General features: G+C 34.9%; 1 protein-coding gene across 5 annotated transcripts; it reads right to left on the bottom strand.

Moving 5' to 3' along the window:
- Positions 1-12,519: 12,519 nt before the first annotated feature.
- On the bottom strand, positions 12,520-27,103 carry LOC105207120 (polyprenol reductase). 5 transcript variants are annotated; one of them, XR_003268430.2, is made up of 7 exons: positions 26,698-27,103; positions 22,571-22,924; positions 22,241-22,389; positions 15,332-15,520; positions 14,434-14,729; positions 14,169-14,329; positions 12,520-13,208 (listed from the first exon to the last, which is right to left on the bottom strand). XR_003268430.2 is itself a non-coding variant. In XM_039454013.1 (7 exons), the coding sequence occupies exons 3-7, from the start codon at positions 22,753-22,755 to the stop codon at positions 14,237-14,239; spliced, it is 912 nt and encodes a 303-aa protein (XP_039309947.1). In that variant the 5' UTR covers positions 22,756-22,924; positions 23,818-23,911; positions 26,698-27,102; the 3' UTR covers positions 14,021-14,236. The 5 variants fall into 5 exon arrangements, 4 of the variants coding, with proteins under 4 accessions (XP_039309947.1, XP_011174865.2, XP_039309949.1 ...); XM_039454013.1 differs by lacking the exon at positions 12,520-13,208 and adding an exon at positions 23,818-23,911 and having other exon boundaries at positions 14,021-14,329; positions 26,698-27,102; XM_011176563.3 differs by lacking the exon at positions 12,520-13,208 and having other exon boundaries at positions 14,021-14,329; positions 26,698-27,102.
- Positions 27,104-27,785: the final 682 nt, after the last annotated feature.

The following is a 27,785-nucleotide window of genomic DNA, read 5'->3' as shown; positions in this document are numbered from 1 at the left end:
GCACGCTTAAAAATGGATGAGATAGATGAGATGGATGAAATTATTGCAACAGTTATACATTGTCGTAAAATTGCTATTGCATTATTTTTAATTATTGAAAAATTGCGACAACAAAATATCGCCGACGTTTATGGAGTCGACAGTCAATACATTCTTTAATGCCTCACTTTTACTGTGCTTATTATGGTAATTTGGTGTGTTTATCGCATATAAACATGGTTCCTATTAGTAGGCCTCTATTAAACATAAAATACTTTTTTTGGACTATTTTGAAGTCTTTTCATTTTTGCACGACGTCATGTTTGCGAAGTCAATTCACGTTTGCACACTTCGACAGTATAACCTGGTATAACCCAGTATAACCTATACAGACTGCGTCCTGATTGGCTTTCACAATAAACTAGTACAGAATCACGTAAGAAAAATAGGACATGATCTATTACGAAAATCCAATACGCGAGCCAGTAGAGTAGCCCGTAAGCTACCCATTTCCAGTACGGGAGCACGTAAGACTGCCAGTATAGGAGCACGTAAGCAATCCCGTAAGAAAAAACGTATCGTCTGCGGCAGGCTTTAATTCTAATTATTGTACATTATTGTCATTTATATTTTTGCAAAAAATATATACTAGTATGTAAATAACAGAAAATTTTATTTATAAAAATTATGTAAAAAAAAATTTTTTACGACAAACTGCTCAAATGGTACACTACCGGGCGGATCCCATTAGGGCACTGGACCGATAGCCCACCACCACTCACAGTGGCCGATGGAGTTTTTCCGTTGGTTGGTTTAGATAAGTCAAGATGATTGGTTGGTGGGCTATCGCACCGTGCGCCTTTGACTATATAAATATGGACTGCTAGTACCCCTCCACTAGAGTCCTATATAAAGAGAGAAGCGACATTGATGTTCGAAGCTCTGATTGGTAATCTGATTGATACTTGATTGGCTAAGTGATCAGCTATATTGTGACCACAGCTGTTTGCAGAATGATACGAATGGTGTTTGATGACGTTAGAGCGGTCCCAAAATGGCGGTAGAGAGACTCAATTGGATACTGAAGGTTGTGGTGGGGGTTCGATGTCGCTTCTCTCTTTATATAAGACTCTACCCTCCACTTTCCTATGTTTTCGTGTAAGAAAGATCTGCAACGCTTCCATCTCCTAAGTGGCAGAAATGTGAAACAAAAAAGCGAGACAGCAATAGTAGAAAATCAGAAAAGAAAGAGACGGAATACAATATATCGCTTTGAATTTATACGTTCACTCCAAAATATGCGATTATATTTCTGTAAAATAAGAATTAATTTTACTAAATTAAAAGAAAATAAATATAAAATATACACATTTTATTATTAAAGATATATTTAAAAAAATTATATAATTAATATATATATGTAATAATAAAATATATAAAGTAAAAAATAGAAAGTAATTAAAAATAAAAACAAATAAGTGATGTCATATAAATAAAAGGAAGCCTCATTAGAGAACCGTCATTTTCGGGTAATAAAGTGTACAGTATAAATTATTGCCCGCTGAAAATAACTGTTTTAATTAAATTACGTCTTATGAAGTCTTTGTGTTCATTCAACGTAATTATTTTATAATCTAATTTAACGTTCAAATAATACGTAATAATTAATTTTATTATTACATATTTGTGATTCTCTAATATTTCTAGATCTTTAATATGTGTGTCAAAGTTAATAAATAATGTATCTAATTTTAGATTTCTTAATGTTTCTTGAATCATTGTAAGAATTATATTTCTCATTTTTAATTTATTTTCTAATTTAAAAAAATTAAAAAGTTTAGGTTACAATGCAATTACCCCGTCAGCCAAACGTGAACAAACAAATTATTCGGAGAGTCTGCTATCACCTTCTGTTACCAGAAAGGCAACAGATTTCACACAGACTCTGCAATATCTGCGGTGTCAGCAAACTGCTGTCAGAAATTGGACAGAAACTGTTGGCATTTAATTTCAGCAGAAATCGAGCACATAGTGTTGACAGGACTGTTGTCAGATTGGCGGCAGAAATCAAGCATAACCTGCGCAACACAATCTAACGGCAGACTGGCAGCAGAAATCGAGCACCGCGTGCTGACAAGATCTGACGTCAGATTGGCGGCAAAAAACGAGCCAGATCTACGTGACAATCTAACAGCAGACTGGCAGCACCACGCGAACACGCCGTGCTGCCAGCAGCTTATGTCAGATATGCGACAGAATTAGAGCAAGACCTGCACAACACAATCTGACGGCAGATTGTTAGGGGTGACACTCTTTTGGACACAGCACGATTGGACACCAACCAATCATCTTGACTTATCTAACCAAACCAACGAAAAAACTCTAGGAATCAGCCGCTGTGAGTGGTGGTGTCCAATCGTGCGGTGTCCAATCGTGCGCACCCCGATTGTTAGCACCAATCGAGCACCCCGTGCTAAGAGAACGCGACATCAGATTGACAGCACAATTCAAGCATAACCTGCGTAACATAATCTGACGGCAAACTGACATCACAAATCGAGCACGTGCTGTTTTGCATATTAATTTTTAAATTGTGACGTAACTCTTCATGAATTTATTAAGGGCCTTTTCAGACAAACTTGCATAATTGCACGCATAAATAACATATGCATAAAGAAAGTGATTGATCCATTTTCTTATGCATTTGCTTAATTATTGGACAAATCAATTTCTTTATGCATATGTTCTGTCTGTTTCTGTTTGCATTCTATACGCCGCAATTTCTATCTGCACCTGTCCGTGATTGCGTATAGAAATTCTATTCGTATCTATCCGCATGTATTTGTCCAGATTTCTATCTGCATCTGCCCGCATATATAAATAATTAAAACCCGTTCCTGGTCATAGTCTGACTAACAAAAATATTCAAAAAAATTGGAATTCGAAATAGGACTAAAGCATGAAAAAACATTACTGATGTAAAAAAACTTTTCAAAACTCAATTTTGCAACTAATTGGTATAAACAAATTACTAAAAATTGACTGTAGAGAAAAACTGATTACTCCAATCGATTCTACGGGAAAAATTACTAAAGGAACGTTGCAAAAATAAATTTTGCAATTAATTTGTTTATAACAATTAAGAAAGTGTTATATATGTTTCTTGAGTCAGTTTTCCCAAAGAATCGATTGGAGTAATCAGTTTTTCTCTACAGTCAATTTTTAGTAATTTGTTTATAACAATTAGTTGCAAAATTGATTTTTGTCAGCGTGCTTTTTACGTCAATAATGTTTTTTCATGCTCCCGTACGATTTTCAATTGTTGTTTTCTTGACTATATTAGTCTGAAATGGGTTTTAATTATTTAATTATATAGTTTATATAATTAATTTTAAAAATATTTAAGACTAAATCAAAGGATTAGTGAGAATGTTTGCGCGATACTCAACACGTAACTGTAAGTTTCTTCCTGTTCAAATCAGCTTTACTTTAAATATAACTTTTTATTAATGATATTACAAGTGTACGATTAGCTCAGTGTTAGCGTATTAGGTTATTGTCCCGAAATTTTAGGTTCGAATCCCGCCGGCGCTAATGCGTTTTTAAAAATTGTAAAATAATGCGTAATCGTAATTAGTAAAATAAAATATATGCAAATTAGATTAACCTATAATAAAAATAAGAATAATATCTGCAAGAAAATTAAAAAAAACTTTTTTATAATAAAAATTTTTGAAAATTTTAAATACAAAATGCTTGATTTTTGCTGCCAGCGTGACGTTAGAACTTGTCAGCACGGCGTGCTCGATTTGTGCTAGCAGTCTGCCGTCAAATTGTGTTGCGCATATCATGTTTGAACTTTGCCGCCTATCTGGCGTCACGTGCTGGCAGCACGGCGTGCTCGTCTGGTGCTGTCATTCTGCTGACATAAAATATCAACAGGTTCTGTTAACAGAACGTAAGCAGAATTTGAGATCAGTTGAGTTCAGTCTGTCAACACGTTGTGATCGAATCTGCCGCCAGCCTGCCGACACAGTGCTAACATTTTGCTGACTGGGTAACTAATAACTTACCCAAAAAATGGTACAGGAATGTGTTTCTCCTTTACACTTTTATATTTGGTTGATTTACAACCATTTATAAAACAATATACTACCATTGTATTATATCACTCAATCGCACAAATGTTTATTACTGTCGCGTATAAAAGCCACATACCACACCATATGTTATTTTATACTGGAAATAGAGATGTGTCGTTCAGGAACGTTCCGTTCACTATGAACGGATCTTTTTACTGACCTGAAAGATCCTAGTTACAATAAAAATGAACGGAACCTTAGAGTCTCTAATTCAGCTGATTCCCCTAGTTATGCGCGCTGACGCATGCATGTATGTATTGTATAGTCGTGAGCTAAAAGGTTGCAACACGTTTTTTTCGATTGTTTTTGAAATGTAGACTTGCTCATTAAACGGCGAACGTCATTGGTTCTTACCTATGGATCCAACCAATTAAGCATCAAACCATCTACCATAAAAAAAAATGTGTTGCTACCTTTTAGCTCACGACTATACAGTCGTGTTCATTATAGTTGCGACACTTTTTCTTAGATGCGTCTCTGAACACGCAACTATAATACGAGCTGAGAACATGATTGGTTCTTACTTGTGGATCCAACCAATTACGTTTGCCGCTCGATGAGCAAGGCTACATTCCAAAAACTATCGAAAAAAAGTGTCGCAACTATAATGAACCCGACTGTACACTTAAGGTTGGTTTATGCAGGCCGTAACCGATAACTTATGTCGAATTCTGTAAGAAATTGACTAATCATAATCGATTTACAGAAGAATAATCGACTATGATTGGTCTTTTTTAGATTCCAGCATAAGTTAGGTTACGGCCTGCATAAATCAACCTTTATTTAGAGAGTTCAGGAATAAAAAACAAACAGTATGTAAGAGTGTGTGTACTCCCGGTTTTACTGGCGCTGGAATCCTGAGAACAGTGTTGCTACTTGCTAGAAATAAGACGAGAGTCAGAAGGCTTGTTTTCTATTCCTGCACTAGACTACACTGGAACGTTCCTTCTTGCTTTCACTAACTTTCAAATATATATCTATTTCATTTTAAGTGCACACTAATTCAGGGAGTTCAGGAACAGAAAACAAACGGAGAGTCATGGCGGTGAGGAAACGCACATAACAAGAAAGCATGTCCGTAAGCGCTCGAAGCGGAACCTTTGAACGGAACCTTTTGAACGGAACATTAGAGTGACTGATCTTAATGTTCCGAAACAGTATGATGTTCTGCTTTGCCCATCTCTAACTGGAAATCGTCGCTTAGGGCTGCGTTCAGATTCTCCACCCGGTGAGTGATCTCTGGGTGACTGGGTAAATGGGCGGAGCTAATGAAAAGCTCCCTAGTGGTTTATGGAATCTGAACGCACTCTCAAACATTGGGTGTGTTTAGCAAATAACGCTGAGAAATAGTAACATAGATGGCTATGTTCCGATATTAACTGCCAGTACTGAAAATGTATAGTATATGTGACGTGAACTATAAATTTTCAGTACTGCCAGTAAAAACGGAATACAGCCAATATCTCAGATTCAGAATAAATTACATAATAAATTAAGATAAACGATAAAGATAATACATAAATATTTTACTATGAATATTTTTATCAATATAGCTAAAGTAGATGAAAATTAAATGTTAGTAGAATAGGACGAATCAATTTAAACAATGAAAATAAATTTTTATTTTAACAAATTAGATGAAGATATATATTGCGCATATCATCTGTTATATGTATAGGCTTGTTTTCTATTCCTGCACTAGACTGCACTGGAACGTTCCTTCTTGTTTTCACTAACTTTTAAATATATATCTATTTCACTTTAAGTGCACACTAATTCAGGGAGTTCAGGAACAGAAAACAAACAGTATATTTTATTAGTATCAGAAAATATTTAATAATACTAAAAATCTTTAACATACTAATCTCAAATATAAATATTTATATAACGGTTTTGTGAGACTGCAGACCAAGAAACCTTACATTAATAAAATAAAAGATTAATATTTATTAATCTGTAATTACATAAATAGAATAATAAACAAAACGTTTAAACTTTACTTGGTTATTAACGTTTTTCTTTATTCTATTTATACATTTTAATTTTTATTTACTATAATATTTTAAATTAAATTAATTTTTTTATTTTAAATTTGTTTTAAATATACGAGCTTTATCACAAATATATAGAAATTTTTATAGCGATACATTTTGGAACGCACCTTTACGTCACCCACCAGTTTCACCCGGCTCAAGGACCCATGTGGTTTTTCCACTCTCTCGGTATAGACAGAGTGATAAAGTGAACGACCCACCTAATGTCCGGTAGGGGCACTCTAAAGGAATCTGAACGCTCTTTAGGTGCCTGGGTGGGGAATCTGAACGCAGCCTAGGAGATGATGGCGCTGTAGATGTTTCTTAGGGCCGTATTCATAGTCCAAGCTCAAGGCAGCGCTTAAGATCGTCTTGGCCAAGACCATCTTATTCAATCAAGATCGTCTTAAGTCATAAGAATTCAGTCGCCAAATAAGGTGATTTTCGCGAAGAAGATTTTGCTCAAGTAATTCTTAGGGCCAGTTTCACAACCATCGGTTAATTTAATCGGCTGATTATTCTATCGGAATTGACCAATTGTATTTGTCGTTAAGTAGAATTGACCAGAAATAGCCAATCACGGTTGACACTTAACCGGTCAGTTAAGTTAATCGGTAGTTGTGATACTGGCCCTTATTTGATTTGACATCGACTTGGCGAAGATGATCTTAAGATTGTACTTATTTGCCGTTTGGCTATTTCCGTAATATTCCCTAGGACTCCTCCAATAGAAACGTTGCATTTAAGTAATTTTTGTATACTGTAATACTATCTTATATATTATTAAGCTATGATTTTAATTTCATTTGAACTGAAGAACTAACGGAATCGGCAGGTAATTGTTAAGTTATTAATTAATATTAAATATTGCAAATGTACCAGGGATGGCCTTGAGTATTTCGCTCGAGCACAAAGAAATCCTTATGATAAGCATATTTACATTCGTTTTCCACCGTGATGTCTCTCAGTTTTTGCGAGTGATCCACATTTTACACTGCCTGATAAAATTGCCAATAAAATAGCCCCCAGCACAATTCATTTCTAGTTGGCCGATATTATTTCTGCATGAGTAGGCGCTCAAGATAAACCAAGGTGATGACAATTCAGCGACTAGCTGACTAGCTGAGTTGTATAAATATATATATATATCTGCTTATGTTCACACCGTCCTTCTGAAAAATAAATTTATTGTTGTAATGCAATGTATCACATGCAGAACAGTTTTTTCTGATTTGTGTCATTATTGATATTAATAGTTTAAAATTTAATACTACACTTAAGGTTTATAATAGCCGTAACCGTAAGAAATTGGTTAATCATCGATTATTCTCTTATAAATTAACTATGATTGGTCAATTTCTTACGGTTACGGTTATTATAAACCTACTTTAAGTAATTATAAACCAGCCTTAAGAATGCAGAACTTTTTCATTATCACTACAGATTTTACTATAGATCAATTAAAAGTATAACCGGAGCAACACACGCGAACCACTTAACCTCCAAAAGCCTTGCTTAATACGTCCTCGGACACGTCTTCGCGAAGATCGTCTTATTAATAAATGTGTGCGTGAAATAAGACAGTCTTAAATGATTATGAATTAATGACTAACAAGGTAGCCTTAAGCACATGCTTAGATGTGTTTATGAATCACATTAAGGCGTTCCCAAATAAGATCATCTTGAACAAGGTAAGCCTTGAGCATTTGCTTAAATCCTGCCTTGTTTTTCGACTATGAATCTAGAGGGCACCTTAAGATTAAACTTAAGGTGATCTTAAGAATAAGTTCCGACTATGAATACGGGCCTTACAGCCTAAAAGAGCCAACTAGCAGTCCATATTTATATAGTCAAAGCAGTGCGCTATCGGATCCCGTCCTACCAGCGTATTTTTCACTCAGAGACGCTCCTGATGCAGAGCGCCAGCCGCGTGATCGTCGGCTCGATCGTCAAGCGGCAAGTGGTAGTGGGGGAACAGTGGGCGACACGTCAGGAATCGGCTCGAAATAAGTAACTAACTCCAAACGTATACTTAAAATTTAAATATACGTTTCAAAACGTTTTTTCCGAGAAAAATTCTACTCGATATAATACACTGGGCAACAAAATTATCGCAACACTCATTTATATCAAAATTTCGCACAACTTCAAATAATCGTAACTTCGTTAAAAATTATCGTACTTGAAAAAATTTTTTTTTATTTTAAAGCTTAAAGTCTCTACTTTAAGATGCATTTGGCCAATTTTGAATTTCTTCTTTCCTCCTTCCGCCGTCTTTTTAAAAGTAAAGACATGTTTTGTCTCCGAACATTTGCAAAGTTTGACGCACTCCACGGAGTAGGACAAATTTTTTTCGCAAATGTCACAATAATCATCGTAAAATTTGGACTTTTCGCTGCAAATTAAAAAAAAAAAGAGGTTCGTACGATTTTTTTTTGAGGAGTTAGGATGTATCAAAATTATGTATGCATTTTGGTCAGTTACCGTCAGCATTAGCATTACCCGATGTGCACCACGGGGAGGTTGCTGGTCGGATTTCGCACATCGTGTGTGTGTGTGTGTGTGTGTGTGTGTGTGTGTGTGTGTTACAGCAGAGATGAGGACCCCACAGTTCGTCACTTCCGCAGTATTTTATGACTCCAAACCCTCTCTGCTGTGTGTGTGTGTGTGTGTGTGTGTGTGTGTGTGTGTGTGTGTGTGAGTGTGTGTGTGTGTGTTACAGCAGAGATGAGGACCCCACGGTTCGTCACTTCCGCAGTATTTTATGACTCCAAACCCTCTCTGCTGTGTGTGTGTGTGTGTGCGCGCGCGTGCGCGTGTGTGTGTTGCATAAAAAATGTGGGTGCTCTCGCATTTAATATGAGGTATTCCCACCTCGTCTTCGAATGACTTCTTGTAAACGGTCATGCATATTAATGCATGACCTAATTGTGGCTTGAGGAATTTCGTGCCATATTTGCTGTAATATTGCTCCTAACTCCTGCAGATTTGTTGGTTGTCTCTCCACATCTCGCAATCTTCTTCCCATCATATCCCAGACATGTTCAATGGGATTCAAATCCGGGCTCATTGCTGGATGTGGTAACACCTCGATGTTGTTTTGTTCGAGGAAGTTAAGAGCAATCCTAGCAGTGTGTGGGCGAGCGTTGTCATGCATGAGAATAAAATTGCGCCCCATTTGACGACGCATGGGTATTATGTGAGGACGCAAAATTTCTTCTACATAACGTTCTCCTTTCAATCCAGGAGGTGGTATGATGACAAGGTTTGTGCGTTCATGCATCGATATTCCACCCCATACCATGACAGAGCCACAACCAAACGCTCGAACAGGCTCGACGCAGTTTTCTTCAAAACGCTGTCCATTACGACGCCAAACACGTACTCTTCCATCGGAACGGAAAAGACAAAACCGTGATTCGTCAGTGAACAATACATTGTTCCACTGTCTCAGAATCCAATTCTGATAAGTGCGTGCATATTGCAAACGAGCACGTCTATGAGCCACAGATAACATTGGCACTCGAGCACGAGCTCGCGACCGCAAATTTCCTTCGTGCAAACGCCTCCTGATCGTTTGAGCACTAATTTGTCTGTGCGGAAGAACTGTATTTGCAATTAATCGTGCAATTCTTGTTGGATTTCGATTTGTCTCATTGATGATGCGGCGATTTTCTCTAGCTGACGTTATTCGTCTTCGACCTTGTCCTCTCCTTCGACGAAATCCGCCTGTTTCTTGATAACGAGCCCAAACTCGAGAGATGGAGGATCGATGAACACCTATTCTCCTTGCAACATAACTTTGATTTAATCTTTCTTCCAAAAGAGCAATGATTTGCGCACATTGAATTTCGTTCAAACGAGGCATTGTTACGACTATCGTTTGCTTCTTGAGTGTAATGGGAATAGGTTTACAGTTTAGAGTTTTGATGTTGTTCGTCGAAGGAGAGGACAAGGTCGAAGACGAATAACGTCAGCTAGAGAAGACAACATCGAGGTGTTACCACATCCAGCAATGAGCCCGGATTTGAATCCCATTGAACATGTCTGGGATATGATGGGAAGAAGATTGCGAGATGTGGAGAGACAACCAACAAATCTGCAGGAGTTAGGAGCAATATTACAGCAAATATGGCACGAAATTCCTCAAGCCACAATTAGGTCATGCATTAATATGCATGACCGTTTACAAGAAGTCATTCGAAGACGAGGTGGGAATACCTCATATTAAATGCAAGAGCACCCACATTTTTTATGCAACACACACACACGCGCACGCGCGCGCACACACACACACACACACAGCAGAGAGGGTTTGGAGTCATAAAATACTGCGGAAGTGACGAACCGTGGGGTCCTCATCTCTGCTGTAACACACACACACACTCACACACACACACACACACACACACACACACACACAGCAGAGAGGGTTTGGAGTCATAAAATACTGCGGAAGTGACGAACCGTGGGGTCCTCATCTCTGCTGTAACACACACACACACACACACTCACACACACACACACACACACACACACGATGTGCGAAATCCGACCAGCAACCTCCCTGTGGTGCACATCGGGTAATGCTAATGCTGACGGTAACTGACCAAAATGCATACATAACTTTGATACATCCTAACTCCTCAAAAAAAATCGTACGAACCTCTTTTTTTTTTAATTTGCAGCGAAAAGTCCAAATTTTACGATGATTATTGTGACATTTGCGAAAAAAATTCGTCCTACTCCGTGGAGTGCGTCAAACTTTGCAAATGTTCGGAGACAAAACATGTCTTTACTTTTAAAAAGACGGCGGAAGGAGGAAAGAAGAAATTCAAAATTGGCCAAATGCATCTTAAAGTAGAGACTTTAAGCTTTAAAATAAAAAAAAATTTTTTCAAGTACGATAATTTTTAACGAAGTTACGATTATTTGAAGTTGTGCGAAATTTTGATATAAATGAGTGTTGCGATAATTTTGTTGCCCAGTGTATATGTTATTATTTATTTATATTTTGAGTAGAATTTTCCTTATAAATAAAATGGCCATTAAATAGCATATTAAATTAATCGTTATAGTATTATACATATGTATTAAATATGATATAATTTAAATATTATACAGAATGTCAGAAAACAATTGTTTTTGCTCTCGTGGCTTGATAGAGTAAGTCAAACTGAGAAGAAAAGTCCTTTACCACTTTGCAATTTTTGTAATAGTTAATGTACGAGTTATAAATTAATAAAAATAGCGGATTTAGTCCCGTCCGCCGCCAAATCCAACCGCGCGATCGTGGTTGCCAAGCGCGCGGAGAGTTGTTGTTTTCTAACAGCGATGGCTGCGTAATATTATTTAATATTTAATAATATTTTATATGTAGGCGCACAGTATTATGTAATGTTAAATAATATTTTAATTATAATACTATAATGTAAACATATTTAAATTAAGATTATGTTAAATAGTATTTTTAAAATATTAATATAAATATGTACATGTGTAATATTACCAAAATATTCTTATAGTTTTTAGATTTAAAGTAATAAATGTTTATCTAATTATTATAATAATAATAAATGGTACATTTAAACTCATTTTTTTGTGGTACGAAATTTTACATATTATGTATTTACGTACTATTTTGTACGTAACTTTAATTTTATTTTAAGAAAGTACATATTTACATTAATATTTCAAAAATACTATTTAACATAATCTTAATTTAAATTAGAATATTATTTAATATTAAATAAATATTGTGCGCCTACATATAGGATATTATTAAATAATATTACGCAGCCATTGCTGTTAGAAAACAACAACTCTCCACCCGCTTGGCAATCACGATCGCGCGGTTGGATTTGGCGGCGGGCAGGACTAAATCCGTTATTTTTATTAATTTATAATCCGTTAACTATTACGAAAATTGCACGTAAAAGACTTTTCTTCTCAGTTTGACTTACTCTATCAACTCACAAGAGTAAAAACGATTGTTTTCTGACATTCTGTATATAATAAAATATTAAATATTAATGAATAATATATTTTATTAAAAAGCTATATACTTTATATTAAAGCTTATCGTATTATCAAAATTTATAGTTTATGGTTATATATGGTTAAATATATCTTTTGTGTTAAATATTTTGTAACACAAAGAATTATTTTTATAATTTTATAATTTATAAAATCTTTGTGTCATAATAATAATGATAATGATAATAATAATAAAAATACTCAACTTTTTTGACATATATGTATACAGCGGATCTTTTCGGAACGTACCACCGATATCTTCTGGACATTTAATGGACGTCCTTGGAACATCTTCAAAATGTCTTATTTAATATAAAGAACAACACTCGCAATTTTCGAATGCATATTTATTATGTATGTCGGGAACATGTTTAATATACATACGCTGCTTGCAGGCAAATACACGCGAGTAATATTTATTATTAGCTGTGTTTTAAAATTCACTGCCAGTACTAAAAAATCTGTAGTTCTCAATGTACATCGGGACGCAGTTTTATATTCTCGATGTATCTGCCAGCGGACATAAATATATTTTTGACAAAATACGTCGTTTGCCGCGAGTGTGATTTCACATAATATAGCGTAAGAACTGCTACTGAAATAAACTTTTAGTTTATCGTGCAATTGTATTTTATAGATCTCACAACCATAGTATTTATTCTGCTGACAATATTAGAGAAATAGCAATAATTTTTCGGTTGTGGCAACCATATTTGAGAATATTATAAAATTTAATGTTATTTATCCTAAGGACTATGGATGTGAAAACTATAAAGATAAGCATACCTTAACAGATGTAATATCAAACTCGCGTAAAAGAGGCTCGGTCTTTCTTGCTTTGCGTTTTTTTTTTTTTTTTTAATTGGCACGAGACGCGACCGCGCCTCTTAATATGTCGATATAACATCAATATAACCAGAATTCACATACATTTCTTTTCCAAACATAGAGATTATTGTTGTTACATTCATAGTCATTTTTTCCGTATACGTTATTGATTTATTGAGTCGATAAATATCTATCAATATTAAATAATATTTGAATTAAACATTAATGGATATTGTAAATGGATATGGTAAATGTTAAATATATATAAAATAAATATGCAATTAATGTTAAATAAATGTTAAATTAATGTTTATGAAATTATTATTTCAATACAAAATTAATGTAAAATAAATATTAAATTATTGTTGAATAAATGTTAAATTAATATTTTTGAAATTGTTGTTTTAAATAAAAAATTAATACAATTTGAACAAGAATGCCTTCTATAGTCGCAGTGGTCGAGTTGGTTAAAACACCCATACCGGAGATTCGGGAGGTCCCAGGTTCAAACTCTGGCTGAGGTAATATTTTTCGCAATAATTTCTTTACAGTTTTTTTAAGAGAAAAAGGGTTAATATTTAATAATACGTGATATTACTTAATCTTGTTCAATTTAGAATTGTGTTATGACTAAAAAATAATTTGGCGCGCAGTTTATTAAACTTGAAAAAAGTATAAAAAAATCATACAAACAATATACATACAAGCACGAAAACCTAGCTGCGACCGTAGAAGGCATTCTTGTTCAATTTGTATTGATACAGCAACGATCAAAATATCTTTCTCTACTACTTGAAAAATTAATGTAAAGTAAATATTAAATTAATGTTGAATAAATGTTAAATTAATGTTTTCCAAATTATTGTTTCAAATAAAAAAATTATGTAAAATAAATATCAAATTAATGTCTAATAAAAAAATGTTAAATTATTGATAAAAGAGAATAATAGAGAGTTGACCAGCCGCAGAGGTTGTTAAACGCCAAAAACAAAACAAGACATGTTTACGAGATTCAAACGTTTCGACTATTTAATTATTGATCATGCTCGGTGAAATACAAAATAATCAAAAATTAAAAGTCAATTCATTGAGCGTATTTATTCCGTATGATTATTAAAAAAATAATAATAATGAAACATAATGTTTTTACCATAATATAAATTCCTTAGAATTTTACTATACGACATGTATACCATATTGTATATCTCAAAGAGAGATTCACCATATATAAGGAAGTAAAATTTTTCTCTCTTTTGGATAATTTTTAAATGTCTTGCGATACCACTGATGAGACAAAAATGCACATTCCACCTAAAAAAGATTATTTGTACATTTAGTTTTGTCGTTTTTTATTTTATTAAAGGAAATACCTATAATATTTCTTACTGATTTTTTTTTACTAATTTACTTCTTACCTGATTTGCTATAACCCAAAGAGTAACATAATGATATGTAGAAGCTTGCCAAAGAATTACCGACAACATTGAATATATAAGTATTTCGCATAATTGCAATGGGCCTGCTATATACTTAAATAGACCGTCAGATGGTATTTTATGTTCAAGTGATACGATGTCACCATGCGTATTTTTACGCAGCTTTGCAAGAATAAAATTAGTTTTTAATTGCATATATGACGACCATAAACAAATAAGCGCACAAACTAATTTTATAGGTGTAATTTTGTGCAGAAACACATCTCCATGTGAATCTATAAAAAAGAATATTATGAAATATACACTAAATATTATTATTTTCTATTATAATACAATACTGGATATAAATATTGACATAATGCGATTGTTCATAAAACAGCTTATATTTAAAGAGAATGGTAGTAAAATATTAATTTTATAACATTTAATTTTTTATATGTAATTACATGTTATAGAGATTAACATTAATGAAGGCAGTTACAAAAAGAAAATTAAAAATGTGTTCCGAGAACGGGATAACATTTTTTGGCACAATTAATAGATTATGTAGAAGTATTTATTTATGTTAGTTACACAATCTTGTCATTCATTAAACAAGTAGAAACATTCCGATATTCACTTTTTTTACTATTTACGTTAGTTTCTGAGTTGCAAGAAATAGTGCTAGTTACGAAAATCAAACCTTTACTTTTAAATATATTATCTTGTATCAATACTAAATATGTTATCAAATATAAAATATACAAAAATTTTATAGAGAAAAACAGTTAATTCCTATTAGTTTTAAAAATACTACTTTATAGAAGCACTGTGTTGTGTTTATATTTTTATTCAGCTTTGTAACTTAATATTTGTACATTTTTGAATACAAACGTACCTTTAACAAATCCTTCAGTTTCACCTATTATACACAGTGTTAATCCAATATAATGTATATGTGCAACAACATAATGGAGTATATTCATTTTCTGATCACTAAATACACTAACATAAAATGTCTCATATGCTCTTTTCCAGCAATGCATACTGAATACAACAAGAGCCAGAATTGCATCTTCTGCTGATACTAAAAAAAAAAAATGATACATCTAACTGTGTATCTATATACAGGGTGTCAGAAAACTAAAACTTATGCTCTCGTGAGTTGATAGAGCAAGTCATATTGAGAAAAAAGTCTTTTACTATTTTTCATTATTCGCAATAATTATCGAAATAAAAATTAGTAAATTTTCGAAAAAAAGTCGAATAAGCGCGTGTTTTCCCTGTCCACCGCACGTAGGGACCGCCCGTCGATCGCCAAGCTGGGCAGTCACGGCAGTTGGCGCGGTAAGGAGAGAGTAGCAGTATCGTCTATTAGCCAGCGCGATGGCGCTCGGCTGTCACACACACGCGAAGCCGCGCATACACGTGGCTCTTACAATTAGTAGCACGGAGAAGATCGGTAAGCGGGCAGAAGTGGTGGAGGGTGCTTCGATCGTGCATCTTCTTTGCTTGACACTCGGTCGAAAGAGAAAGTATGATACGACGTCATGGTATGGAGAAATACGTCATCTGCTTTAAGCTATGTGAGTGGTATACGGGATACTACGGTATTTGGTCGCGAACTGTTTTAATTTTTATTTGCATAAAGAAATTTACTCGGATTCAAAGATTTGTTTAAAAAATAATGTAAATAAAATTACGAATCTCTCAGTAATAAATTAAAATTATGTCATTACGGCATTTTAGCTTCAATTTATGGGGCTATTACTGTGGGCGGATCCCGATAGCACACGGGACTGATATTCACAGCGGCCAATGCTTAGAGTTTTTCCGTTGGTTGGGTTAGATAAGTCAAGATGATTGGTTGGTGGGCTATCACATCGTGCGCTATTGGATCTCGTCCTATTACTGTATGTCGGGACATAATTTCAATTAATTAATGAAACTTGTAAATCTCTTTAAACAGTTATTAGGAGTATAAATAAGTTTCCGCCGTTTCACAAAAAATGGCGCCACTAGTATGTTATGATTGAAATTGTCTGTTGTAAAACGTTATATCGTAAGGTTGGACATCTGGCAACAACATAATCTTAAAATATTAGCGATTTTGTATTAGCATATATCTTTTTTCATGCGAAAATGTCAAGTTTTGAGCCGAATAAGTGTCATTTGCGGGAGTTTTTGATTTACTTCTTTAATTTGAAGAAATCTGCAGCCGAGGCGCATTGATTGCTTGTAGAAGCATATAGTGAGGCTGTCTTAAGTGAGAGAAGTTGTCGTGAGTGGTTTCACAAGTTTAAGAATGGTAAATTTGACGTCGAAGATAAAGAACGTAGCGGAAGGCCGAAAGTGTACGAAGACGCAGAATTGGAAACATTATTAGATGAAGATTTGTGCCAAACGCAAGAAGCACTTGCACTTACATTAGGAGTGACTCAACCAGCAATTTCACATCGCTTAAAATCATTGGGAATGATTCAAAAACAAGGAAACTGGGTTCCATATGAACTGAAGCCGAGAAACGTTGAACGCCGATTTTTCACATATGAAATGCTGCTTGCCAGGCATAAACGAAAGGATTTTTTGCATCGTATAGTCACTGGTGATAAAAAATGGATCCACTACGATAACCCAAAGAAGAAGAAATCATGGGGACCACCTGGCCATGCTTCAACATTGACAGTCAAGCCGAATATTCATGGAAAAAAAGCTCATGTTGTGTATTTGGTGGGATCAGCTTGGTGTCGTGTATTATGAGTTGCTCAAACCGAATGAAACCATTACTGAGGTTTTCTACCAAACACAATTGATGAGATTGAGCCGAGTACTCAAGGAAAAACGTGCCCACTACTACTCCAGACACGACAAAGTTATTCTTCTGCATGATAATGCTCGTCCACATGTTGCGGCGCCGGTCAAAACCTGGAAACACTCAATTAGGAAGTTTTACCCCACCCGCCGTATTCACCAGACATTGACCAGACCATCCTTCTGATTACTACCTGTTTCGATCGATGGCTCATGGCCTGTCTGAGCAACACTTCACATCATATAAAGATACAAAAAATTGGGTCGATTTGTGGATAGCTTCAAAAGATGAAACATTCTTCCGACGCGGTATCCGTATGCTACCAGAAAGATGGGAAAAAGTAGTGGCTAGCGATGGACAATACTTTGAATAAAACATTAGGTACCGTTCTTTCACAATAAATGCCCAATTTTTGATAAAAAACGGCGGAAACTTATTTATACTCCTAATACTTTTTAAAATAATATGTATTAGAAAATAATTTTAATTCGATAAATTTATAAAAATGTTAACATTATCTAGCAAACCACTTTACTTAACCCTTAAGGCGATGCTAGACTGACGGTGAAACTCACTCAACGTCGGTACTTCAGATTGCTGCAGATATTTCTTCTACGAACTGTGGGTCGCGCGTGAGACAAAGAGTAAGGGGAATAGGCTAGCGCTCTTTATCAAACGCACTCATCTTTCCTTCTTTTGACTTTAGCGCCTTTAATGCAACATCGAGGAACTAAACTAGTGCTTTGTCTTACTCAGTCTCACTCTTCATCGATTCTCACATCGATTCTGCACACACACATAAACACGATATTTTGATTGAAAATATCGTTTATACTAAAGCTTCTAGGATTGTTTTGAAAGCACACTAACAATCTTATGTGTAATTCACAATACGCTGGATGGTTATTTTGTAGGTACACCCACGGAATTTGATTCTGTCCATGAGGAAATTTTCCAAACTGAGAAGTCACCACTTTCTACATACTCGCAGTTCATGAATAATGTAACGACTAGAGCTTATTGGTCGTTACGTTAATCATAAACTGTAAGTATGTAGAAAGATAGCGACTTTTTAATTTGGAAAATTTCCCCATGGACAGAATCAAATTCCATGGGTGTACAAAGTCTAGAACTTTTATACGCAATATATATTGTCACGAGACTACTACAGAAGCACATAGTTTTGCAACTTTTTTCCGTTTTTTGTGTCAAATTGTAGCCAGCTTATTATGTTTTTGTCAATACTTTAATTGTAGAGAAAGATTTATCATTCTGTGAATTCAATAAAAAGTTTACTGAAATTAAAAATAATAGTGTTTAGTTGGTATCTCCAACATCGCCTTAAACACGTAAGTGGATTTGAGAGACCCTATATAAAGTTTTGAATGCTTGCTATGTGAAGACGAAATGAGATAGGAGGTTCGGACGAAGACGTAAAAAAAGTTTAAAATCTCCTCTTTCGATTGATACGGTTGATTAATTTTTTTAGTCAACTAGAATTTGAACGGCACGGCAGCAGTTTTGTTAGGGTCAATGCGACCCATATAGTGTGTAAGTGAAACTTTTTTTATAAGTATTTGACGTAAAAAAGCTGGACAAAATACGTTTGAACAGGTCGGTTTGCGGATGTTATTCGCATATACTCTGTTTAAAGTTGAAATACTATAAAATGCTGTAGAAAAGAAAGTTTTTTCAAAATATAACATAAAACACATCAATTTTCAATTTTAAACACGATTTAATCAAAAATACCTCATATTTGCCTTATTATATAAGTACATTTTTTAGTAGAAATGATATAATTTTTTTTTGAAAGTATGAATCTTTAGCTTTAAAACGCCGTATTGTAAAGTTCTTCAAAGTTTTTTGTTGCAAAAATATGATTTTTTTTTAATGAGTGGATTTTTAGATGCCTAAAAATACCTCATATTCTCCAGGTTACATTGTAACATTACGCCCCTCCACCGTGCCAACACTCAAGACCGATCAACCGTCGAACGCACCGCAGCCGAGCACGTGCATCTTACGTAAGACCCACGCGCGTACGATCGGCTTACGTAAGACCACCGCGTGCTATCGCGCGCGACCGACGCGCTACGCGCCGCGTTCCGAAAGCGCTCCCACTCCAGCCGGCCCGTCCGCGCGCGCTGATTGGTGCGTCCAGCCGCGCGGAACGATATATAAGCCGGCGGTGGGCAACGTACGACGTACGAGAGATCCCTCCGAACAACCGATCTCCCCGGATCATCTCCAGCGCTGGGCATACTCGGCGCCTCCTAGCTCGGGGATTCTCGAGCACCTCCTCGGGAACGGGCATATTCGTTCCTGCCTTCCCGCGACGGGTATAACCGTCGTCCCCGAGGCCGGGTATGCTCGGCCGCTCCGATCCGCTCCGACGCGCGACGGGCATTCTCGTCGCGCGGCCACTCAGACCGTTCAGCCGGACGACGGGTATTCTCGTACGTCCGGTCAGGTCCAATCCGCATCCGTTACACCGTGCGGCGGGAATTCTCACCGCACGGCTTATCCGTTCCGTTCAGCCGGACGACGGGCATCCTCGTCGTCCGGCTATTCCGACCAGACCGTTCCGAGTGTCCCCGGGGATTCTCGGGGACTGTCCGCGCCGACACCGTTCCTGTGTCCGCCTACCGTACCTCGCGGGGAGTTTTCCCCGCGAGATGAGGCCGCCCAGGCCGACACCGGCGACGACCCTCGCGCAGCGCGAAAACTGTCCGCCGCGCCGCGAGCCGTCGCATCCGAGACCGTAACCGGTCAACCGCACGGGCCAATCACGCCCCGAGCACGGCACTAGAGTGGACCGCCGCGCGACCACTCTAAATACGGATACCATACGCGTAGAGCGTAAGCCGAATCCGTCCGTATATCGCACGACTCATCCGAGTCCGTACACTTCGATAACCGCGAGTCCGTTCTGGTATAGCACGTTTCGCCGCGAGTTATGTATATATATATGTTGTCGAACCGAGCAACCCCGATTGCTACCTCCGAGCGCAAAGCGCCTAGTCACTGTCCGTCCGTTTCCGGAATTTCTAAAGTCTGTTCCGTTTAGATATTAAGTACTCGTCAGTCGTTTACCTGGCCGTTGAGATCGTTTCTTCTAAGTGTTTAGATATTAAGTACCGCACGAATACATTGTGACCGTTCTCTTGATTTCACGCGGGCCGACGACCGCGCAATTGAGTGCCGTAATACTATTCGAGGAGTTCAGTATTATCCGATAACGATATCGGAACTGTATGATTATTTTTGTATTAGACCAACGTCTCAAAATATATTTACACTATATCGTTTTCACTAACAAACCACGGCGTTATCATTTTGACACGAACCCGGAAATCCGGCGAGCACATCCGAGCATCCGATCCTGAACCAAATTCCCGTAACCGACACCGAGAAAGTACCAGCATTACAACATAATTATACTTTTTAAAAGGAATGACTTTGCGAAATTTTATTTTGAAAGTGTGACTCTTTAGCTTTAAAACGGAGTATTTGAAAGTCCTTAAATGTTTTTTGTTGCGAAGATATGATTTTTTGAAGGAAAAGTGGATTTTTGACCATTTTCTAATTTTTTCTTAATGATTTTGCTTTTATAACTTCACAATAAATTATTTTTCGGCAATGCCGATTGTGCAGTCACACTCTTGAGATTTTAAACTTTTATTTAAAAAAAATTTGTAGAAAAATATTGATTGTAATCAAAGTTATAGCTTCTCAAAGTTGGAAAAGTCTTCCAGACCCAAAAATGTGTTTCTGTATTTTACAGGATCGGTGTGTTTAATTTGCGTAAAACAATACTTTGAGAGTGAATGATTATTACCGCATTACTGCCAATCTAAAAAATCATAGAAAACAAATTCTGTGTATAATTTTTTATGTGTAATTTTTTCGACAGTAATACTTTTTCATAAGAGTCAGGGTTCATTCTCAGAGTGTGTTTTACACTAATTACAAAGTAAACTGGCTTGCCAAATAATGTTAACATTTTTATAAATTCATTAAATTAAAATTATTTTCTAATATATATTATTTTAAAACGGGGAGGGATCGAGATTAATCAAAAAGTCTAATAACAGTTTACGATATTTGCAATAATTTTTGTGTAATAAAATATTAAAGTCAGCCGAATAAGAGTGCGTGGAGAGGCAAACGGTGGTCGCCTGAGCTGTAAGACCACCCGGCTCGAAGCGGTGCGGTGCCAAGCTATCCTTTCCCTCACCGCGCTCTACTTACCGTCGCCTACAATCGGGCCGCAGTGGGCAGTCCTACGGCTCAGACGAGCGACCGCTTGTCTCTCCGCGCGCTCTTATTCGACTGACCTTAATATTTTATTACTCAAAAATTATTGCAAATCTCGCAAAATGGTATTAGACTTTTTTATTTATCTCAATCCCTTCTATCTCATCGTGATAATCTTTATACATTGGTCTGGGACACCTTGTATATATACACAGAATATCCCAGATCAATGTATACAGATTATTACGATAAGGTAGAAGGGATTGAGATAAATCAAAAAGTCTAATACAATTTTGCGATATTTGTAGTAATTTTCGATAAAATGTTAAAGTTAGCCAAATAAGATCGCGCGGAGAAACAAGCGGTCGCTTGCCTGAGTCGTAGGACCGCCCACCGCGGCCCAACTGTAGACGACGGTAAATGGTGCGCGGCGAGGGGAAGGATAGCTTGGCACTGCACCGTTCCCTCATACCCCTGCACCGCGTCGAGGCTAGGCGGTCCTATGGCTCAGGCGAGCAACTGCTTGTCTCTCCGTGCGCTCTTATTCGGCTGACTTTAATATTTTATTACTCGAAAATTATTGCAAATATTGCAAAATGATATTAGACTGTTTGATTTATCTCGATTCCTTCTACCTCATCGTGATAATCTGTATACATTGGTCTGGGACACCCTGTGTATAAAAATTAATAACATTCAATAAATATATTTAAAAAATATTTAAAATAAACTTACTTAATGGTTTTCTTGATTCTCCTAATAACATGTCTAATAATGTTAACACAATTTCAGGTACATCCCCATTATAAAGATATTTGTACAAAATTAAGCAAAGAGCAATAGCCAGTACTGGTGCACAAACAATGTAAAAATGTTTAAACCACCTGAAAAATTTGTTTAAATTGTTAAAACTTAATTATTAGATAAAAAAAATATACACGTAAACATAGAATATTTTAAATATCTAATTAATAACATAAATTATTGTTAACTTACAGTAAATTACTCCCTTTCCCCCTCCACATACACATATGGTGAAAAGATATATGTAAGATTTTAATTTACCTTTTTGGCACTTCGAATTTTGTTGAGGCTTTTTGGTGAGGCGTTTTTATACCAAATTTACCATAGAGATACATGCGCTTTATCAATATAGGTAAATGAGATTCGAACAAATTGATCAATAATCCTATGAATAAGATAATTGCTGAATTAAAGATGAAAATATTGCGGATGATATTTGTATCCATTTCTTGTAGATTATGTTTCAACGTTAAGAAACTGCATAGGTGACTCTACTATAAGATGACGAGTCTACGGGAATTAGAAGGAGAATCTCTGCAATGCAGTTTATCTGTAGAAAGCCTTTATATACTTTGTAGTTAATTAGGTATCTCAATTTTTATATAATTCAGGTTACTGCAAAACAAAAGAAATTCAATTATATAATATATGCAAAAATTATTGTAATAAAAATACATAATTATAACAATTACATATGAAATAATTAAACTAGGATGTCCTCTGGACATAAAAGAGACATATGCAGAAATTAGATCGACATAATTTCTGAATATATATAACCCCAAATGCAATTATGATTAATATATTAACGTATTAATATATCTAATATTAGGAGTACAAGTATGGCTTTACGGATTTTCAATAAATGGCGACAGTCGTACTACTGACGTTATGTTGAATATGGCAATATTTGTACTTGATAGGTGCAGTACGCAGATTTAAAATTTAGTACATGTCATTTGACTGCAGTGTAAACAACTATTATTTTTATCGTATTGAAAATATCGAATTTTGTACCGGAAAAACGCCATTCGCGTGAAGTGTTACTTTATTACTTTTTTCTAAAGAAAAGTGCAACTGAAAGTCATTCTTTACTTGTGGAAGCTTACAAAAGCTACTTAGGCAGACGGTTGATTTCCAAAATGCTACATATTTAGTTACAAGATAACAGCCTCAATTTACAAACGGACACCGAATATTTGCATCATGCGTATCTTTCGTTATTGAGTAAATTATAATTAATTTAATCCGTCAAAAAAATACACGGTTAATATAACTTTCATTGTAATATTCGACTCACTGTTATTTTATTCTATATATTTTTGGTAACATGACTTCCGTTAACTTACAGTAACTATACATTGGTACTTATGCATTTGTTTATGCTATGTTTATTCTCAATTGCCTGACCTTCTGTGTAACATGTAAGATGTGATTTTTTGGTATGCATTCGGACTTGAAACCGTGAGCACGTGTTGGTGTGAAACGAGTAATGTTTGAGTACTTACTTCGTTAAGAGAAATTAATTTCTTGAACAAAACTTATGAACAGAATTCTAAAGCTTTATTAGTCCTCATCAGCATGAATGGAGATTTTGAGGAACTGATAAAAAGAAACATGATATTTTTAATAAAATTTTTAATGGTATTTCTAAAGCTTCTGAACGCAGGAAAATTCTAAATCAGGAAAACTCTAAACAATGAAAATTAAAAATATATAATTTTGTAACAAGGTACTGTGTTTCTTTAAACTAAATTAATTTTTTAAAATTATTTTTATGGATAGCCATATTATAACCACTTTTTTTTCACCGATTATGCAATGCATTAGATTTTTATAAATCACGTCCTAAATAATAAATATTTTATTACTTTGATTTTAGAACCTGTCAAACAACACTCTGACAAATGTATTCGTTTAAATTTTAATAGAAAATATTGATTATAAACAAAATTATGCAATAAAATGAAAATGGGTGCCATATTACCATCTTCTCCTTTATAATATTACCTTTTCTCCTAATATATATAAACATATTTGAAGTAAATTTATATACAACATATGTGTTCATAATTACAAAATATATAAAAATTTTTTTGCCGAGTAACATTTAACTTTAAAAAGTAAAAAAAACAGCATAAAAATAAGCAAATTTTATTGCAATTTTTATTGAAATTACAAATAAAATAATTAAAATTTTAATATTTTTTTCGGAGAAAAAAGAAAGTTAAGTCCTACAAAATTGTCTTTTTTCCCAATATATTTGGGTAAAATGCCATCTTCTATGAAAAAAGATGTTACTATTGATGCTATTTAAATACAAAGTGTGTTCAAAAAGTATCGCGAATTTTGAATTTTCGCGGGTTACGTATATTCGAATTTCGATCTTTTTGTGGCGTTATGTTGGTACTCATGTCTCTCACTTATGCCGACAAGCTCGGCCATTTTGAATGTTCACTTAATTGTTGACAGCTGCTTTGCTTGCACGTGTTTTGGATCGTCTTCGATTTTTACCTATTCAAAAAAATGGATCAAAGAACCTGTATCAAATTTTGTGTGAAAAACAAAATTAAGTGCGCGGATGCATTCCGAATGTTGACTGTGGCATACGGAGAAGCTACCTTGGACCGAAGCAACGTTTATCGGTGGTACAAAATGTTCTCAGAAGGCCGAGAAGATGTGAACGACGAAGAGCGTGCCGGACGCCCGAGCACTTTAACAACAGACGAAAAAATTAATGAAGTGGAGAAAATGGTATTGGCCAATCGTCGAATCACCGTTAGAGAAGTTGCTGAGGACCTAAACATATCGATTGGCTCGTGCCATTCGATTTTTATCAATGATTTGGGCATGAGACGGGTCGCCGCGAAATTCGTACCAAAATTGCTCAATTGCGACCAAAAACAGCATCGCATGAACATTGCTAATGAGATGTTGGACTCTGTCCGCGACGACCCAAATTTGCTCCAGAGGGTCATAACTGGTGACGAATCGTGGGTTTATGGTTATGACGTGGAAACCAAAGCTCAATCATCTCAATGGAAGCTGCCGCACGAACCAAGACCGAAAAAAGCGCGCCAAGTTCGGTCGAATGTGAAAGTTTTGCTGACAGTTTTCTTCGATTGCAGGGGCGTGGTGCATCATGAGTTCTTGCCACAGGGTAGAACGGTCAATAAGGAATATTACCTGCAAGTTATGCGCAATTTGCGCGAAGCAATCCGCCAGAAACGCCCGGATTTGTGGAAGAACAAAAATTGGCTTTTGCACCACGATAACGCCCCTGCTCACACATCGTTGCTTGTGCGCGACTTTTTGGCCAAAAACAACACACTAATGATGCCGCAGCCACCGTATTCCCCAGATCTGGCCCCCTGTGACTTTTTCTTGTTCCCTAAACTGAAGAGGCCCATGAAAGGACGACGTTACGCTACGCTTGACGAGATAAAGACGGCATCGAAGGAGGAGCTGAACAAGATAAAAAAAAAAATGATTTTTTGAAGTGCTTCGAAGATTGGAAAAACCGTTGGCACAAGTGTATAATATCTCATGGGGATTACTTTGAAGGGGACAAAATAGATATTCATGAATAAATAAATAATTTTTGAAAAAACACAAAATTCGCGATACTTTTTGAACACACCTCGTAGTATGATGTCATAGAAACTTGCATGTTTTGATTATCTACAATAAATAATCAGTATAAATTATAAAAACATAAAAATAAATAATAAAATGTAAATAGGCAATTTGGGGATTAACTTCTTACTTCAATATCTTTATATTTTCTTAGGTTTAAACAGAATTTCAAGAAAATGTTTAGAATTATATAAAGTGCCATAAATTTTATTTTTGAAAATTATTTTAATGAAAGTGTTAAGTTCAAATAATTATGTTTTGTATAAACTAGCATCTTAACCCCAAGTGTTAGGAGAAGTTGTCACTGTATCTTGTATACGTATAACGTTTCATAAAACATAATCTATATTAAGCATACTATATGATTGTTAAGAAACATGACTCAAAACTATGTAAGATCCTATTCAGACAAACTTGCATATGGTTATGCAGCTATGCAAGTTTGCCTAGATAGGCCTTAACAGTTATTTGGTTTTAAAGTAACCATCGAATCACAAAGTTTAATTATTAAATTATTAAATATTATAAAAAGCGTATTTTACGACTTATTTTTCTGTATTCTTACAAATCTTTACTGTTTCATATTAGCATCAGAATTTCCCATAGTCATAGCTTTCCAACAGTTTAGTGCACTTATACACAATCAGATTAATTAATCACTAATTTGTGAAAAAATTATAATTGAATTAGCTTCTTTCTTCAATTGACATGTTCTCCCGATTTACCTTATGTTGTATTATACTTGTACTTACCATATATGTGAGTTTATGTACCAAAGTTTCTAACTACTTCGAATGGTCTTCGAGCCATAACTGACATGAAAAATTAGAAACGTCACTGTATATATTTATTTATATGGATGGAATATTACGCAAGAACAGTTGTCTTGTGTATTAATCAGCATAAATGTGATGATATGGCTTTTAATTATTTCTTAAGGTCATTCAGCATTGGCCTACATGAATAATCTTACGTCGAGCGATAAGTCGTCACTTTGTAGAAAAAACAAAATTTAAATTGTTAATTTTTATAAAGAAAAACATGTGTTATTAAGATAGAGTTTTTGTTAGAGGAGAAGAGGGTATTATGGCATACTGTCAACAATATGGCTACCTCTATTATCTCCGTTATTTGGTGATGTATTCTAACAATTGCTTATAGAGTTATTCGTTTAGTAGTCCGCCGTTTTTTTAGTGATGCTACCCAAGCAGAAATCAATATTCTTTAAATGTTTGTTTTTTATTAAAATTTATTTTCATAACTCATTTCGGGAAAAAATATTTATTTAAAACTTATTCAACATTTCTTTTTCATTGAATATTCATTAAAAATAATTATTTATGAAAAGCGTTTTTTAAACGTTTATTTAATGTTAATTAAACATTTAATTTTTATAAATTATTTATTTCAAAAAATAATTTTAGTTAACATTTTTTAAACATTTATTTAATGTTTTATAAATATTTATTTGTTATTAATTATTTATTTTTAAAAATAATTTTAAAAAACATTCTTTAACATTTATTTAATATTATGTAAATATTTATTTGTCATTATACATTAGACAAAATAATTTCAGTAAACATTTGCATAACGTTTGTTTAATATTTTTTAAATATTTAGTCTTCATCAATTATTTATTTGACGAAATGACTTCTGTTAACAGTTCATCAATTATTTAATCAAAATCGAACAATCTTTTGTGAAACTAACTTTATCTGAAAGTATACTCTCTTGAAAATACATTCTTAAATTTTTATTAAATTATCACAAAAATTAAAAATTTTATAAATATTTTTGTAAAAAAGTTAAATTTTGTAGTTTCTTCTATTTGAATTTT

The sequence above is a fragment of the Solenopsis invicta genome, chromosome 1, assembly GCF_016802725.1.
Source record: "Solenopsis invicta isolate M01_SB chromosome 1, UNIL_Sinv_3.0, whole genome shotgun sequence".
Taxonomy (NCBI): Eukaryota; Metazoa; Arthropoda; class Insecta; order Hymenoptera; family Formicidae; genus Solenopsis; species Solenopsis invicta.
This window is presented reverse-complemented; position numbering and strand designations above follow the sequence as displayed.